This window comes from Pteropus vampyrus, unplaced genomic scaffold (genome assembly GCF_000151845.1).
Source record: "Pteropus vampyrus isolate Shadow unplaced genomic scaffold, Pvam_2.0 Scaffold45, whole genome shotgun sequence".
In the NCBI taxonomy this organism is placed as follows: domain Eukaryota; kingdom Metazoa; phylum Chordata; class Mammalia; order Chiroptera; family Pteropodidae; genus Pteropus; species Pteropus vampyrus.
This window is the reverse complement of record NW_011888826.1, coordinates 112,810-130,362: the sequence shown is the minus strand read 5'-3', so window position 1 is coordinate 130,362 and position 17,553 is coordinate 112,810. Positions and strand designations below refer to the sequence as shown.

The 17,553-nt window shown below is 35.5% G+C and overlaps 1 protein-coding gene across 7 annotated transcripts in view; it reads left to right on the top strand.

The window, feature by feature from the left end:
* ST18 (ST18, C2H2C-type zinc finger) overlaps nucleotides 1-17,553 on the top strand; it is a 261,551-nt gene that overhangs the window by 231,627 nt on the left and 12,371 nt on the right. For all 7 annotated transcript variants that reach the window (XM_023530033.1, XM_023530031.1, XM_023530034.1 and 4 more), the window contains 7 exons: nucleotides 1,703-1,818; nucleotides 7,171-7,233; nucleotides 8,046-8,114; nucleotides 10,524-10,586; nucleotides 10,688-10,768; nucleotides 11,727-11,948; nucleotides 16,821-16,909. In XM_023530033.1, the coding sequence (XP_023385801.1) occupies nucleotides 1,703-1,818; nucleotides 7,171-7,233; nucleotides 8,046-8,114; nucleotides 10,524-10,586; nucleotides 10,688-10,768; nucleotides 11,727-11,948; nucleotides 16,821-16,909 (703 nt within the window). The remainder of the gene's footprint in view (nucleotides 1-1,702; nucleotides 1,819-7,170; nucleotides 7,234-8,045; nucleotides 8,115-10,523; nucleotides 10,587-10,687; nucleotides 10,769-11,726; nucleotides 11,949-16,820; nucleotides 16,910-17,553) is intronic.

Genomic DNA, 17,553 nt, shown 5'->3' with positions numbered 1-17,553 from the left:
TTTTTTTTTTACTGTATGCCATTTTTGTGAAAAATTTAGCATCTAAACAGAAAAACAAAGGTTGTTCCACACTGAGACTTAATATTAGATTTAGCATTTGTATCTAATTTCCGAAAGCCAAGACATTTATGAATTACAGTGGAAAATACTACCCAAGCTGAATCCAGATAACACCAAATGTAATGGATGGTGGTATTTTTAGATTTAAGGTCTTTTTGGAAATTGCTTCACTTTAGGCATTTCCACAGTAAAACTTGAAAAGTATAAGTATCATTCATCTATTTGCTACTGACTCCATGGAAGCAGCCATTAAAATAGCGTTTCTCTTTGTATCTTAGTAGGCAACTATTATCAAGCACCCATTTCTCTGTTTTTAAATGATATATTATTATCTGCTACTATTTTCAAACATTTATCAATAAAATAAAATGGAATACTTAGCACTATAAATAGTATGAAGAAATTGTACCAAAGTAGGTTTTATTAATTTGGTCTGAAGATAACGTTCCTTGAGATAATTTATTAATGTATTTACCACTGTATGGTCTTGTGTAAAATAATTGATTGAATTGTTATCTAAGTGATTAATGAAAGAAATTACATTTACCTTTATGACTGAGATCAAGGTTTAAAAATTTTTTTTGGCTGGAAAAATTCAGAGATTTTTGTTTTCCCATTGTTTTTGAGTGTAGACTCAGGATTATTATAATTATATTTTGCCATTGCATTTTTATTTTCATGTGATTTAAATAAGATTTACCTTGAAAAATTCAAAATAGTTTTATCACCTTAAATAGATTGCTACTTTTGAGAATTAGAATAGTTTTTCATATTAATCTCATTTTAATATTAAATCCAGAAAATATTATATTTACTAGATTTAAACTTAATGATAAAGTAAACTAATTATGTGATTATCAAAATCCATCATTAATATTCTGTAAGATAATATATCAGATGGTAAATAAATGATTTGAAAGGATTAATGAATCTTCCTTATGAAATCAAGATCAGTATTAAGCTTAAAAGGAGGCCATGAAAATTAATGATAATCCGACAAGAAATTTCATCCAGCAAGTAAAAGCATTACAAGATACCAGTTTAGCAAAAGAGGCAACTTAAGACATACAGGAAGAGAAGTGAGGATAAAAGCAATTAACCACAAAAATCAAATTAAATGCTTAAATATTGAATACCCAGTTATTACATATTGAAACAAAAAATTTAAATTTTAATTATTTGTATATTAGAAAGGACATTCTGTTGATGTAAATTTACCTCTTTGTTTAAAAATTTGTGTGATTTATTTTTGCAATATTTCTTTGTTTCACCAATGACTGCTGTGTACATAAAGAACTAGTCCTATTTTCTCTAGGAAACATTCATTATATAATAAAACCTGAACTATATTAAAACATTAACTTAATTATATAACTCAAAAAATTCCTCTGTAGTTACATTTGCCAATATGTGAAATTTTTAAAAGTGTTCCCATGTATTATAATTTCTCATTCTTCACTGAAGACAAATGTCCATAACGATCAAGATATATCATTATCTTATATATTTGTGTACAAATCCTAGGAGGAATTTCAGCTAAGTCTTTAAGCAAAAATTCAAGTTTGACACTGATGACTTCAAACACAACTGTCTTTCTAGGGTTCCCTAATGACTTCTGTGCTTCTGTATTTTTTTTCTCCAGAAAGATCCAGTGAGCTCTCTAGAAAATTTAGAAGAAAAAAAATTTCCTGGAGAGGCCTCCATACCAAGCCCTAAACCCAAGCTCCATGCAAGAGATCTCAAAAAAGAACTAATCACGTAAGTGATTCAAAATGGCATACTCTGTGAGATTCTGGAAATAAGAGATTTAAGTTCATAATTTTGAGTTATAACATCTTGGCTTATGTAATTGACTTAAGGAATGTTTTAGGGCAATTTCAACCAGTCAATTGTTAAATATTCTATATATATCTAAACCCGTTGCTCAGAAGTAAGAGGCTTATGAAAAAAAAAGTATACACGGCATGATCTCATGCTAAGAGAATTGAAAGTCTAATTAATTAAAAAAAAAAATATAAAACAATTAGAAATGTTTATGTTTTGATCAGAAATTCTTAATCTGAGATCCACTGACCCCAGATTATCTAAATCAGAGCTTTGGGGAGTTTATAAACCTTTTCAAACTTAATGCAAATTGCTATTTGGGTAAAATAGTTCATGGTTTTCATCACATTCCCCACGGGTTCTGTGACTCAGAAGAGTTTACAGACCAGAGCACCTGACAGCAGTAAGTAGTAGTTAAGACTACAGCAGAGTTCTGAGTGGGATGGTAAGACACCCCGAGCAGAGTCATGGCTTCCTGGAACAGAAGGCCATGAGCTGAGCCCTGAACACCAGCGAGACCTGGAGAGAATGCAGACACAGAATCCAGAAGGACGGACGAGGGCCCTCAGAAGAGTGGCCTGGTGGCAGGTTTCGCATGAACAAACCATATAGTGTTGGAGCAGAAAAGCAAACAGTATGTAGCATTTTAAGGAGAGCAGTGTGCAGACTTATGTTGAGACTGGATGCATCAGGGGCTGTCTGGAATCAGGAAGATCATCTAAAATGTTGCTGTAGAGATTTAGATGATGTGTAGAGGGAGGAAGTATAGAAAGAAAAGTGAAGAGTGGTCAACACAAAATTAGAGGACCCACATTCTGCTGGAATCTAAGACGGAAAGAAAAAAAAAAGACACAAAGAATACAAAAATGAGGACACTTAGAGGAAGATAAATAAGGAAATGATTGTCATGGAAGCTATAAGCTGAAAAATCCCCAAACTGAGCTTTGATTTTTATCAGATGCTACTGGAAGTTCACGGAGGTGAAATTAGAAAGCTGTACAAATCTTTGGAATAGTCTGATGAATAATGGAGGCCAGCCAGCAGGTGGGACGTGGAGGCAGAGAAGGAGATTCAGAGCATCGTGTATACAGTGCAGGTGGTGCCTCCAAATTACTTCAGTGGTAACAACTAGGATTGTGAACTTTACGCACACATAAACTCACACATTCTTATTTTTTTAACCCTGAAGATCTCTGACTGTGTGTTGTTAGAATTCAGAGTGTGATTCATACAGCTTCCTTGTGGGTATGAGTTCATCTGGGCTATCGTGAGTTCATCTGGGCTATCGCCAGGACAGAAGTCCTGAAATTCTCCGCTTTAACTTCAGTTATGGTGCAGGGGAGGTAGAGACACGAAGATAGACATTAATTAGAGGAAGAGGAGGAAGAGAGGGAAAGGGAGGGGAAGGAAGTTTCAGACCAAGACAAGGCAAGAACCTTGGCTTTTTTGCATTTATATCCTCAGCCGGTAGTATAGTCTTGGCTGGGTTGTGTTTGAGTGAGTGAGTGAGTGAGTGAGTGACTGAAATGCAAGGAATATTTTCCATGTGTAAATGATTAAATATTAAAGTATATTTATACCCAAGTATATTTAAAGCTGCCAAGTAATGAAGGTTTCTAGCAAAGAGTGACTGACCCTTCACTTAGGCGCCAGTGTCTATACCACTATTCTGTATCTTTCTGCATAAAAATATTTAAATTTTTTCAAAAAAAAATTATTTTTAAACCCTCTCCTGTCTCAGCTTCTACCCAACCCCCTATCTCTTCTTTTATAGCAAAACTCAAGAAAATTGTCACTACTGTGAGATTCAATTTCTCTCCTGAATCTTTTCCAGACAGACTTTCACTCATTGCTCCCGCAAAACCATTCTTAAGTTCTCCAGGGAACCCCCATCTGGATGCTGGTTCTTTATCCTCTCGTTCCTACTTGGGGCAGAATGTGACAGAGCTGATGATTCCCTCCTTCTCAATTTATTTTCTACATTTGGCTTATAGGACACCACACCTGAGGACTCTTTTCTCTCCTCACCTCTACCCCTTCACAGACTCCTATGCAGTCTCTGGAGATGGAAATACCTCATAGCTCAGCCTGGAACCTATTCTCTCCTCCGTCTACTCTTTTCTCCCTCCTTGGTGTTAGAACCATCTCAAGACTGAGGACTCGCGGGCTGGCATCACCAGCTGAGACCACCAGACTCACTTCCAACAGCTCACATGCGTGGTGAGCCAGCTCTTCTCTTCCCCCAGGACTCTCCGTGTCCACCAGCACTCTCTTCTCTGTGTTTTTCTCCTAAGGCCCAAGGGTCTTACAGTTGCTCTTCCCTCTGCCAGAATACTCTTCCCACAGATCTACGTAGGATGTCATCTTCTCCCTCAGCTCTTCTCTCACTTGTCACTTAGCTGAGAGGTCTTTGTGGTTACTGTAGTCCCCTCTCCCATCCCCAGGCCTGATACCTCTCTCCCTTTTTCCAGATCTCCTTTTCTCTTTCAGCATTTATCACTAGCTAACATACTTAAACACTTTACTTCATTCATATTCTCTTTTGTCTGCTTCCCCCACTAGAATGGAGGCCCCAGGAAGACAGGGGTGTTCTTCTTCCATCTGTTTTGTTCTCTTCTGCGTCCACACCATTGGTACATATTTACTGTGCTGACTCTTATTTCCTCAACTACATGGACAGTGACTTAGGATCAGGGAGTGCATACCAATTGCTGTTGCCAAATACAAGAGTCTTGCATAGAGGAGGTGTTCAGTAAAATTATTTGTAGTACAGCATCAATTTACTTTATTGACATGTGAGCAATATTTAAATAACCATAGACTTTGCGTTCTTTAAGGATTGTAGTGATAAACATTATTGGCTCAAATACCATGCTCCCTTCTTAAATACTCACCTGAAGCTTGGCAGCTGAGACAACATGATGAATGGTACCAAACAGACTAAAATTTCAATTTCACTGAATACTGTTTCTTCCTAAGAGGTGACTTAAGTCAGCCGTGTATTTATTTCCTCCTGGAACTACTATTCAAAATTTTAAATCTTATCATGGATTTCACTTCTACATATTATTTTTAATATCTTCAAAGCATATTTTTGAAGATAGATTTTTGAAAATTGACAAAGTCATTACGAACTAAATGTATGTAAAATATTGATAATTAACCTGAATTACCATTTCAAAAATGAAAATGAAGTGTGATTATTTTGTAATAGATAATTCTTATTGGCCTAAAAGTAAATACAAAAGAGGAAGGGTTCTAAAAATATTGAACAATTTTTGGAATATATTCATGAATTCCTAGGACATTAATTCTCTGGAGACCTCATGGTTCTCATCTCATTTTACAAACAGCTAAGTGATTCAGGGGACATTACCTACATGTGTCTATATTGGTACACTGGTTTTGTGAGAGCCTCTCTACAGTTTCGCCCTGTCCTTATTATGTTTTGTTTTGTTCTAACAGATAAATGTACCTTAATTGCTTATCAAAAAATTATAGTTGAAATAAAATTTTTTGATATCGATTAGCATAAATTTGCTTAAATTTGAATGTCACTTACTCAGGGAACTAGCTAGTTTCCTTTCTCTATGATTCTTTCTCTTTGCAAACCTTCCCAGATACTTTCTTTTGCAAACCTTCCCAGAATATATTACCCAACTGGTACTGGCACATGTTATTTTGTAAAATTTTCATCAGAGATTTGTAATTAAAGCTGTAACAGAATCTGAAACAGAAGTTTTTCTCACCGCCCCAATCCTTTCTTTTTGCTTCACCTCTTTATATCATCAAACCTAAAAAATAATAATTAAGTGCCTACTGTATTATGATATTTCCTAAGTAATTTATGCACTAAGTGCATACTGTATTATTATATTTCCTAAGTAATTTATAGCTGATTGGTTCAAAAATTATTAACACTTCTTGCCTTTCCTAGCTATATTAATAGGAGTAGTAATTAAAAATAAAATAAGAAATAAAATACAGTAAATGCAATGCTGTTTTGAACACTAGATGGCGATGTGTTTCCAAAATAAATTATTCTCAGGAATTACAACCCATCTCTCACCCTCTGATATTTCAGTTGTATAATGTTCAGAAAAGATCGTTCCTCCATTTAGTAGACGAATGGCATTAGTGAGATTATTCGGCTCAAATGTTAGTCATTGTTCATTTTTTATTTACTTGTTTACATATATTTATAGCTAGCTCACAGTGAAAAAAATACTTAGGTGTCATTTTAGAAAATCTTGGATGTTGTCACTCTCCCCCTAAATGTCACTTCAAAAGGGTAAATTGTGTATTCTATACATACGTGGATAAACCTTCACTTTACGCAGGATGTCAGAGAAACCAGAAGCATGGATGACGTAGAGGGAGCTCTGACTATTAACACCACCACAAGTAGCACTGAGTAGGCTGGGGTCAATCTGCTTACTTCAAATTAGCGACTTTGAGTAGCATCAAAGGACAATAAAGGACTGAGAAACCCAGGAACCTATCGACTACGGATGTAAAACTGCTTAGGATAATGATCCTACATTATTTTAAAAACACACATAAAATGCACAGAATGGGACCAGCTTCTGACATAAAATGGCACAGACTCTGGTCTTCAGCAGATGCCCTGGAGAACCTAATGTTTGTTTAGGTTGTTAATCAGCAATTGTCTTTGTTGGGTTCAAGCTTTGGATGAAACTGATAGCAAGCTTTTTAATAAACTTCTTATCTACTTCTGGAGTGTCAGCAACTTTCCCACCTAAAATATCAGTTTACATTTCAGTCATATGTAGTATTTTCAAAGATTTTTCTTCTTTTCCAGACATTTTCTAAAATATTTATGAAGATACTATGTTGCCTGTCTCTTAAAAATTCACAAAAATTTGAACTCTGTTGTATAATGGGTGGTGGTATTCCTAAGAGCCATTCTCATTATAAAGCATGGGCTTATGATATTTATTTTTTATAACACATACTTTCAAAGAAATAAAACACCATTGATTGTTGACTTGCAACATCACTAAGACATATATTTTATGTCTTCCTTTCCTACTTCGTTCGAATTAGAGAATTGGGTATGATGCTGAGAGCTAACTACTTAAGATCATGTTAGTTTTCTTTTAGCTGGTCTACTGGTAGCATAAATCCTAAGTTCGGTAGCTTCTGAATGACCTGTACTGTGTTAACTGATCTTGAAAAGAGAAGCTACCTTGTAACAAATCAAACAGAGCTAATGACTGCATGAAATGTGCTTGACTCTAATTATACATATTTTTATTGACCCAGCTGTCCAACACCGGGATGTGATGGAAGTGGCCACGTCACAGGAAACTATGCTTCCCACCGCAGGTACCTAATAACCTGGTGTGCAGCCAGCTTTTCATCATCGTGTTCCAATTTAAATACTATTCTTGCCCATTCTAGAAAGATATTATCTGGATCATGAACTGGAGAATGGGTTTTGGTTTCTTTGGTTTTTCAGAAATAAAGCTGTTAAATCTTCAGTCTTTTCACTTATATGGTATAGAAATCAAAACTAGTTTCCTGATCCTGTACTCCAGGTTACAAACCAAAGTTAGAGTTTCTGTCAGGGCTTTTGTTGTGTCCAGCTTTAGGACTCAAGTGAAGCAAAGGTAAGACAGTGTGACTGGAGTCGACTGTTTACTCTGTAGATGTGGCATCCTCAGCCTTGGGCAAATAAGTCAATGCTTAGAGAGGTTAAACAATGACGAAAGGCTGTGCTTAACCTTTCCACTCACCTTCTTCATTGATGTGATTTGCTTTCCCTTTTGGCGCCGATTTAAACTCTTAAGCCATCATTTCTTGATGATGCAAGAGCAATAAACCCCCCCCCCCCCCCCCCCCCCCCCCCCCCCCCCGTCAGTAATGATTGAATCACTGAGTTCTAGAACTGCGGAGTCTCATTGGATTAAAGCCCATCTTTTAATAAATAGCAAACCCCAGTCTATGAGAAATAATTGAGGTGCCCACAAGCCCAAACTGGTTAGAGTATCAAAGCTGGATTCAAACCCTGCTATTTTGTCCCTAATCCCCAGTCACCGAAAAATTTAAGATGTTCACAGACTCGGGATGCCATTTAAATTGGATTTGTATGTGTTGGTGTTCTGTATTTTGTTTTTGTTTTTCTCATCCCTCTTTAGTGTTTCTGGATGTCCTTTAGCAGATAAGACTCTTAAATCCCTCATGGCTGCTAACTCTCAGGAGCTAAAGTAAGTGTGGGAAGAGTGACCTCCTTGCCCTCATTCACCGTGTGGGGAACTGTGTTGGGATTCTCCTCATTCAGAACCAGTCGCTAACGAGTAGTAAATCATGTCTCACTAAGTTATGAGCAACATACTCTTTCACCAAAAAGTTCAAACGACTAAAACAAAATCACTGTTAGTTAATTAATTAGCTTACTTGGAGATTTTGTTTTTACAGTCATTTTTAAAGCAATGATGTAATAGTTCAACAAAATATTTTTTCTGTTAATTTCAGAATTTATTTAATAAATCAGACCTATGAAGGTGGGCAAACCACTTTTGTAATCTGATTTTAAGAAAGTTGCATATTATTCCTTATATCTTCTTTATTCCAAATTTCTCACTTGTTTATTTTTATATCTTGTTAAATTACATATAGAATAAAAAGTTATAATCTACTGATATCCTTTAAAATTATAATTAAGCATATATTTTAAACAGATAAAGGAGTAACATTAAACAAAATTAATAAAATTTATTTGCAAATAATATTTGAGGGAAAATTGGTGTTACTAAGTCTAGTGATAAAACAATATTTGTATAAATAGTAGAATCAACATTTGGTGTCTAAATCACTGGTAAATTTTCAGATATCTTTTAAAATATTTAGTTAGTATTTCCATTTTCTAATTTATTTAAATTTTTATCTAAAAATTACAAAAATAAATTTATGAAAAAATATAAAAAATCAGAGTTTTAGTACCAGAAATAGTAAAGGGAACAATGAAATATACAACTTTTCTCATTTTCAAAGTGTGAAGTATATTGATTTTGTCAGCATAGATTCTATAAACCTATATTGGCTGCCACTTTTCCAGACTAAAATATAAGAATGCTAAGTAAAGATTAATATTTAACAGATTGAAAACAGAAAAGTTCCAGGCATATTTACTCAATCTTACTTAATCTTACTTGCTCAATACTTACTTATTCAATCTTACTCAATTGCTCTAAACTTCCACATTGCTATATCTTAATAATAATAATCAGTTCTCTTAAATATTTTCCCTAAACATTATATCTAGGAATAAATGTCGATAATAAATTGAAAACATGTGTATTGATAGGTCCTCTTGCAATCTCCAGTATCTATGTGTTTTACATAGTCACCTAACAAGTAACAGCTTTAGATCTAGATCTTTTCCATATATAGAAGAAAAAGAGACATTTCATTGACCACTTCTTTAGATTCTCGAGAATTCCAAAACAGGGTTACTGGACACAGATTTTTCTATAATTGGGATATGCTAGTAAACCACTATTTTACTACAAATGTTAATAGAAAAACTAGTATTCAACCTTTCTTACAATATGGAATACATATTACATCTGAAAATGGTTGACTAAAGCCTGGGGGCAGGTTTCTCTGTTTAGCTTAAAGAGATACATGCTGATTTTATATTTCATTTGAAAAAAAAGCATTTACTCCTATTTTCTGCCTCAGGCTTTAATATAAAATTATTTCCATGACAGTTCACTGAGGGTAGAGTTTAAGAAAAAAAGATAGCATTCACATTTTCATTATTATTTTGGATTATTATTTTTTTCAAACTCTTGTCTGGATAGAAATCTGAACCAGGGTGAGTGTACAACTGAAATAATAACAAAGATAATTTCTACAAGAACCTTCAGAAGAGGAAACATTTTACAACAGCTTCCGTGTTTTCATTAATATTTAGGATTTTTTTTTTAAAGGGAACAAAAGGGTGAGAGTCTGTTTAAATTGCTGTATTCATGTGTATTTGGAAACCTATTTCTAATCAGCATTCCAAGTAGAATTGGATTTTCCCTCCTTTTTACCCCTCCTCATTCCAAATTTAATGGTTGATTGTCAGTAATAGTCATTGGTAGATTTTCCAAGGGGCCATTTAAGTTGGGCCATGAGGCAGAACAGACCAGGTGCAAATGACTTAGGTTCTAAGGCAGCCGCAGTAATGTGCCAAGTCTCTGGAATTCACCTATACCACTGCTCATCCGATTTTAATGGATTACCATGGTAGTGGAGCATGGCAAAGAAAATAAATTGTGCACAAAAACAACTTGGAAAACTATTTTTTCTTAAATAAAAGATAAGAACTTTACATGATATAGACAGAAGCCTAGCAGTGAGTTGTGGACCAAAATTCTGGTTCCTTCCAAAATAAGGTTAAAAAAAAAAGAATGCAGGATAACAACTAATACATTGTCTACCAAGCATCACACAGTAGCTATATATCTTAAATTTTCTTTAAAAATGGATTGTTAGCAATAATCTAATTTAAGCAAAAAATGTCCCACAAAAAGCAGCTCATTCCATTTCATTCTATTTGAATGTGTCATGACCCCCCTCCCTCCACTACAACCACTAGGTTTGTGCTCTCTTCCTGTGTTTTCCAGGTGTCCAACGCCAGGGTGTGATGGTTCAGGGCATGTGACTGGAAACTATGCTTCCCACAGAAGGTAGGATGGATCTTATTTCTGAAAAATGAAATCAGTGTCTGTAGCAGGGGCCACAGAGATCACATGGTTTTGTTTTGTTCTTTGTTGGGAACATATTTTAGTTTGTCCGGCTGCCCTCGTGCCAGGAAAGGTGGTGTCAAAATGACTCCTACAAAGGAAGAAAAAGAAGACCCTGAACTAAAGTAAGTGCGGCAGTTGAGGCAGCAGCCTCCAGGTCAGTAGCTTGTTGGTCAAATGGGCGAGGCCTTGGTCCACATGTGACTGAGCACTGATTGCGTTTCAGGGGAGCTGTACCCTAGCAAACGCGAGGACACTTGAAGCAGCAGTCAGTATTTGGAGGTTCAAGAGAAATTTCCCATTCCTAGCTATGTTTCCACAGTTCTTAGATAATGTAAAAGAAAAAGGAGGAAGATCATATTTTTTCCAGTTGTTTTAAAGGAAAGTTGCATTGAGGAAGCACTATAGAACAACAAATTGGCAGCATTTTTTTTTCCTGAAATTTTAAGTTTTCTTAGGGTGAAATTTCATCGAAGTTAAATTCCCTTCTTTGAGACATATACTACTAAATCTTGGATGATATATGCAGATATCGATGTAGAAATTTAAATTGTTCATTCTACAGCATTTCTAAGTACAATATTTAGACAATTTGGAAAACAAAATTCCAGTTTTTTGAACAATGTGCTATGTAAGGTAGGGCAAGACAGTTAACGTTTTATACCCTTGGTCTTTGGAGGCAGTTTGACACAGTGCTCATCTGGTTGGCTAGGGCTAAAAATGGTGGGTTTGAACCTGACTCCACTTCTTGTAAAATGGATGGAAAGTTACCTAAGCTTGATAAGTCTCATTTTCTCCACCTATAAAATGGGATAATAATATGCTTTGTTCCATAGATTTGCAGTGAAGATTGCAAGAGATAATGCATGAAAATTGCTTAGCTCAGAGCCAGTGGACCATCATTACTGCTAGTACAATGCTATTTTGCTAGTTGTAATGGCATCTTTTAAAACTCTATAATTTCACCATTTGCCTTCTGGATAGTATGGGATCACCACTGCCTTCTTATTCACTCAGTTACTGCACTTTATGTTAGTTATCCAGTCTCTCCCAGCTGGTAATGTCTCTGCTGTGTCTCTCTAGATGTCCTGTGATAGGTTGTGACGGTCAAGGTCACATATCAGGTAAATACACATCCCATCGCACAGCTTCTGGCTGTCCCCTGGCTGCCAAGAGACAGAAGGAGAATCCTCTCAATGGGGCCCCCCTCTCCTGGAAACTGAACAAACAAGAACTACCACACTGTCCCTTGCCAGGATGCAATGGGCTGGGCCATGTAAATAATGTTTTTGTCACCCACAGAAGGTAACATTTGTTCTCTTTTTGTTGTGATGTTGTGATTGTTTTTCACTTGGGATGCTTTGTGTGTGGTGGGGGGGGCACCCTCTTCAAGGTCATAAATTACAGCACTTTAGATGTTATAACAATGTCTTGCCAGTTAGACATTTGACTAGTTTGAAGAATAAAAACTATTTTCTCTATTTCTGAAAATTCACTTACAATTTTCAAGTGTTGTAGAAGATGTGCATTTGTTTTCTGTATTCTAAAATATTGCTTATGCTGCCATTTTTTAATGGTTCAGTCTTTTAATGGTCCACTTCAGTTCCAAGTGGTTATATCTACTCCATTATGTAGTGTAATTAATTGTAAACTTTCACTTTATATACTTATGTCATTCCCTTCCTCTTGTGAACGAGCTCAATTTCAGGCCAAATCGTAGTTGTTTTGCTACTGGAAAGATGTGACTCATCCCCAGCAGCCAGAAAGAAAACGACAGAGCAACTACTAAGTGTACAACAGGATGAGAGAGATTTAGAAAACCCTTTATAGTTTCATAATGACTTAATTCCTTTATGACTAAGTGTCACATATTTCAACAGAGCCCTTGTGGGTTCAGTGATCGTAGACCACCTTTTTGGTTCACGTGCTACTTCAAGGAAAGGAGCTACAAGAGTCGCTGCAACTTCTCCGATCAAGTGGGCCCTTCCCACCTCGCTGGCTACTGCACATGAGGTGGATTTAAAGTTCAGTGAAGCTTTAGTGAGCCCTGATGTTTTTCTTATGAGTAGAATGTAAATTGAGCAAAGCTGAGACATTTTGACATTTTGTTCACTTTTAAAGATACATATCAATGGCATGAGAAAACGAAACCTTCCAGGAATTGCTGATTTAAGTGAATACCAGCGACACTTGCTTATGGAAAAACCCTGAAATTTTAAGTGGTTTATTTTTTGAGGATTTGCAAATGCATAGACACCTCCACAATAGTACGCATTGTTTTATTCTTTTTGAATCATCATTTCTATTCAGAAATGACAGTCACAAATCAAGTGTGCCTAATGTCACAGTTACTACACAGTTAGTTCACGGCCTGAGCAATATCCACATTAAAACTGATGATAAAATGTTACCACTGTGCTATGGCGAGCACATCCCTCAGTTAGCAACAAGAGTTATCTTTAAAAATCCTGAAGAAGTTTTAAATGATGACACCGAGGTCAGCTGAGAAGCGACAGGGATTCTCATAAACTATCGGTGGAAGAATATTTGGTGAAGCCACTTGAGGAAGCAAGTTGCCTTTAGGGAGTCATTTTAAAGAGCAGATGAATGTGTCCTGCTGCCCAGCCACTGAGCTGTTAGGCTTATGCTCAGAAAATCTGTACAGTGGGGCCCAGACTCCAAGTTGGAAACTACCACACTCCCACTACCACTCAAGAGCATAAATAAACGGTGTCTGCACACCGAGGTGACGCAGGTGCTGCCACACACAGTGGTGAGGCAGGGACTGCCAGACACAGTGGTGACATAGGGACCGCTGCACAGTGGCAAAAATGAAGGCACAGCATGGGTGAATTTTAGAACATGATGCTGAGTGGGACACATTGCTGAAGAAAATGTGCGGTATGATCCTATTTATAGAGAGTTAAAAACAGCCACAAACATACATTTTTTAAAAATAGGTAATTATTAACCTGTAATGGTTTTCTTTGGGGGACAGGAGACAGTAATCATTGAGGGGCCAGCGAGCTTCAAACATATCATAAGGCATGCTCTATGTGTGAATGAAAATGATACTCATTTTAAGAGTATTCTCTAAACTGTAAATCTATATTATATGTAGCTGTGTACATATTATGTATTTCATAAAATGAAAATCAAAATGATGAATTCAAAAATTACAGGCTGAAAGATTAATACCAAGATATTTTCTAGGAGAAGAAAAGTAATTAAAAATTTAGACAAATGAATAACTGATTTCACTTTTCCACTAGAGATCTCTCTTGCTACTTAAAAGATTTAAGTCACTGAATTTAACTTGGGTGATTCTCTTGAAGGTGGAATGATTTCCTTAACTATATAGAATTTAATAAAATAACATTACAAAATGTCTAGCTTATTGCCTGGCACATCATAGGTGTTTCATACTATTTCCTTTCTCTTTCATAAAAATTATACTAATATATATATATATTTGCAATAAGGCGCTTAAGTAAGAATGATTTACACTGGAATACTACGGTCTAACCTACCATACACTTTTATATGTTATGTATTTTTAACCTAAAATCCCTGAGGTTGTTCAGGACTCTTTCCAATCGCTGTCAATAGTGGACTAGCATCTGTTTGGGCCCTCTCTGTTCCAGCAGAGAGCGCTGTTCTAAGTAACTTACATGGTTTATTCCCTTAAACCTTTACAAAAGCCTGTGAGCTACAGAGGTATTGGGATTATCCTCCGTGGATAGAAAAGGACACAAGCACAGGGGCGTTCAGGACTTGCCCCTGCAGACAGCACCAGGACGCCAGCGCCCCTTTCGTGAAGCTGTATCACCTGCAACCTTGTGTTTGAGACCTTCCATGTGCCAGGCACGGGCACAGACGAGTTCCTCAGTCATCATCTACGGTAAGTTTTGTAATTTTTCCCTTTCGAAGATTCAGCAGAATGGGAATAATTACAAAACTTACCTTACGAGATGGTTAAGAACAATTTGACTTGTGTATTACATCAGCATTATGTTTACATACTAATTACTTTAAAACCTTGCTTTACATCTTTATATTACAAACTTCCATTTTTGAAAAAACTAGCAATCGCTGAAGACAAATGATATCATATTAAAATGCACAGATGCAGACACACGCACACATCAGTATGGATGTTTGTGGCTTTAAAATCAGAAGTTCCGTAACTAATAGAACTCAGTGCTATGCTATAACTTTGCAATTTTACTGGTTTATTAATATATTATAAACAGTGATGCCCACTACATAAATTGTATCACTTGCCATTTTAATTTAACAAGGCAGATAAAGATATAGTTTAAAATTGCCATTGATATGCCTTAGTAGAATTGCAAATTTGGTCAAAATCATATAGGACACATTCTCCCAGCCTTTGTACTGCGGAGCCCAAATCCAGCAGGAACACCCTAGACGACCTCCGCCTCTTCTCAGGCAGCGAAATGGAGCCTCATGGAGGACATCCTCAGAAGGAAAAGGACCTTTTAAATGTTTTCTGTCCCATTTTTTTTAAATTTAAGATTTGCTTAATATCCTTGAAGATATAACTACATTAGAAGATACAAAATATCAAATGGCATGTTTTAAATCAAACCCTCATGTTCATAGTTTAACTATACTTTTGGTTCTAAGTCACATAGTTTTGGATGCTTCATTCGCTTTCCACACTGCTGGGTTACAACTAGACATTTACTGCTGTGTTGTCTGAACAAAGCCGATCCTTTAGGGGAGAGAGAGAAGTCCTCACAAGCTATTGATTTCTATTATGTTACAAATGGACTTACTATATGTCACTTTTAAAATCCAGCTTAACAACTAAATAGTAGCCCTGTTCATGACCATTTTCTGAGGACACAATATGTGACAAAAGACAGATTTGTGCAAACTTTTCAGGCAAAAAAAGATAATGAAATTTAAATAAGCCACACTTTACAATGAAAAGCTTTGGATGTAGAAAAATTGAGTTCAATTTCAGTTTGTGCTTTTTCATTATTTTCTTTTCCTGTGTAAAATATTCATAATTTATCAAATTTTGGCAAACTACGTAACTTTCTTTTTATGAATAACACTATATACCTATTAATTTTATATTTTATATGATCTTTATATAGAATAATTTAGAATTCTTTAAAAATACATTCATTCAGCAAACATTAAGGGCTTTGCTTCAGAAATATTTTCTTTCATTTGGCCATGTGTCCTAATCTTTGGATTGAAAATAATTGTTTTATACATGAATCGTAATCAAATTTCTGCAGAAAAATATTTTAAATGGCTGATTATGATAATTTTTAATTTTATTTAAAAATCATATCTCTAAAAATACAACAAAATTACAAAAGAATTAATGGGTACTTAAAACCAACAAAATCATCTGATCATGTACTATGGAAAACAAGTGTTGTTCAATGTCATTATCATCTCAGTGCAATTTAAATAAAACAGATGACATTAACGGAAAGAGCACTGCTGAAGACTGAAATTAAGTAACAGTATAAATGCCACTAAAAGACAATTCGCTGCCTCAGGAATGGTTATATCTGAATATTCTCGTAGGGGTTCCTTTTATTTTTTCAGGGTAAAGATTTCTTTGTGAAAAATAATGTTTTAAAAGTTAAAGAAAAAATTAGACACTTTCCCATCCTCCAACTGAACTTGCCATGAAGAGGGAGGGTTGTTATTTTGACCTTGTAATAATTTGAGTCATTCTGTAAAGATCAGACCACAGTATATATAAAGACAGAAAGAACTAGATTCTGCTTTATTATTTATGAAATTTTGACTAATTTGGAACAATTCTTATTCATACTACTTCTGTACAATTTTATGTTTACAGAAAATAAAATAACCACTACTAAAGAAAGGAGCTTATAAGAATGCAGAATAGTAACATTTTAACAAAAATTCATTAAACGATAATATCAACAGTAGCTATTTGTATTTTAAGAAAAAAAAAGACAAAACATCTTATATTATTTCAGGGCCTTTTACTTTTGTTTGAATAGATATTTACTCATTACTCTTTACAAAGGGACTGCAGGTTATAATGTAAATTAGTAAGCAGCCAAATATTTAAATAGTCAGCAGAGAATAAAAAAAACTAATTTTTATAGGAACTAATACGTGATTCACACATGGGAATAATTTCTGTCTTCACAGCTTATCTGGATGTCCTCTAAATGCACAAGCCATCAAAAAGGGCAAGGTCTCAGAAGAACTAATGACCATCAAGCTCAAAGCAAGTGGAGGTAAGGGCTCATGGGTGGGTTCACCATCCCCACAGAGGTCCAGACCGCTTATTCCCTAAGGGTTCTGCATACCAAACTGTACCCTATGCAGAAGGTGTAATTTTAATATACAAGAAGGAAGCTTTTCTCACAATTCAACTAAAACTGTAATTTTATCTAAAAACAATAGCTTAGTGTTTTTCCCTACTTTTTAATAAGGACCTCCAACATTGAAAATGCTTGTGCATGTGTGTGTATGTGCACGTGTGTGTGTGTGTCTGTGTGTGTGTCTGTGTTCCTCGTGTAAGCCCTCTACCAAATCTCAAGAAACACAATTTCTGGCATCTCTGTTTGAATCTTCAAATTTTGTTCGATATTCAAAACGATGTTATGATGGCGAGCCCAGATGATTTAAATTTAGCATCTCTACATGTAATTCCCTAGTGCCAAATCCCTGATCAAAGTTAACATACAGCTTCTGTACTCTGTATTCGTATCCTCCAACTTTTCTTTAAATTCTTCAGTGCTTTTCTTAAGATTTCTCATCAGCATTATTTCAAGCATGTGTTGTTTTCCATCGCAGATCATTCTACGGCATCTGAGAAACAATAGCAAAGCAATCGTTTTACTTTGGATAGTTTATTTGATGGTGTTTTGGGCACATG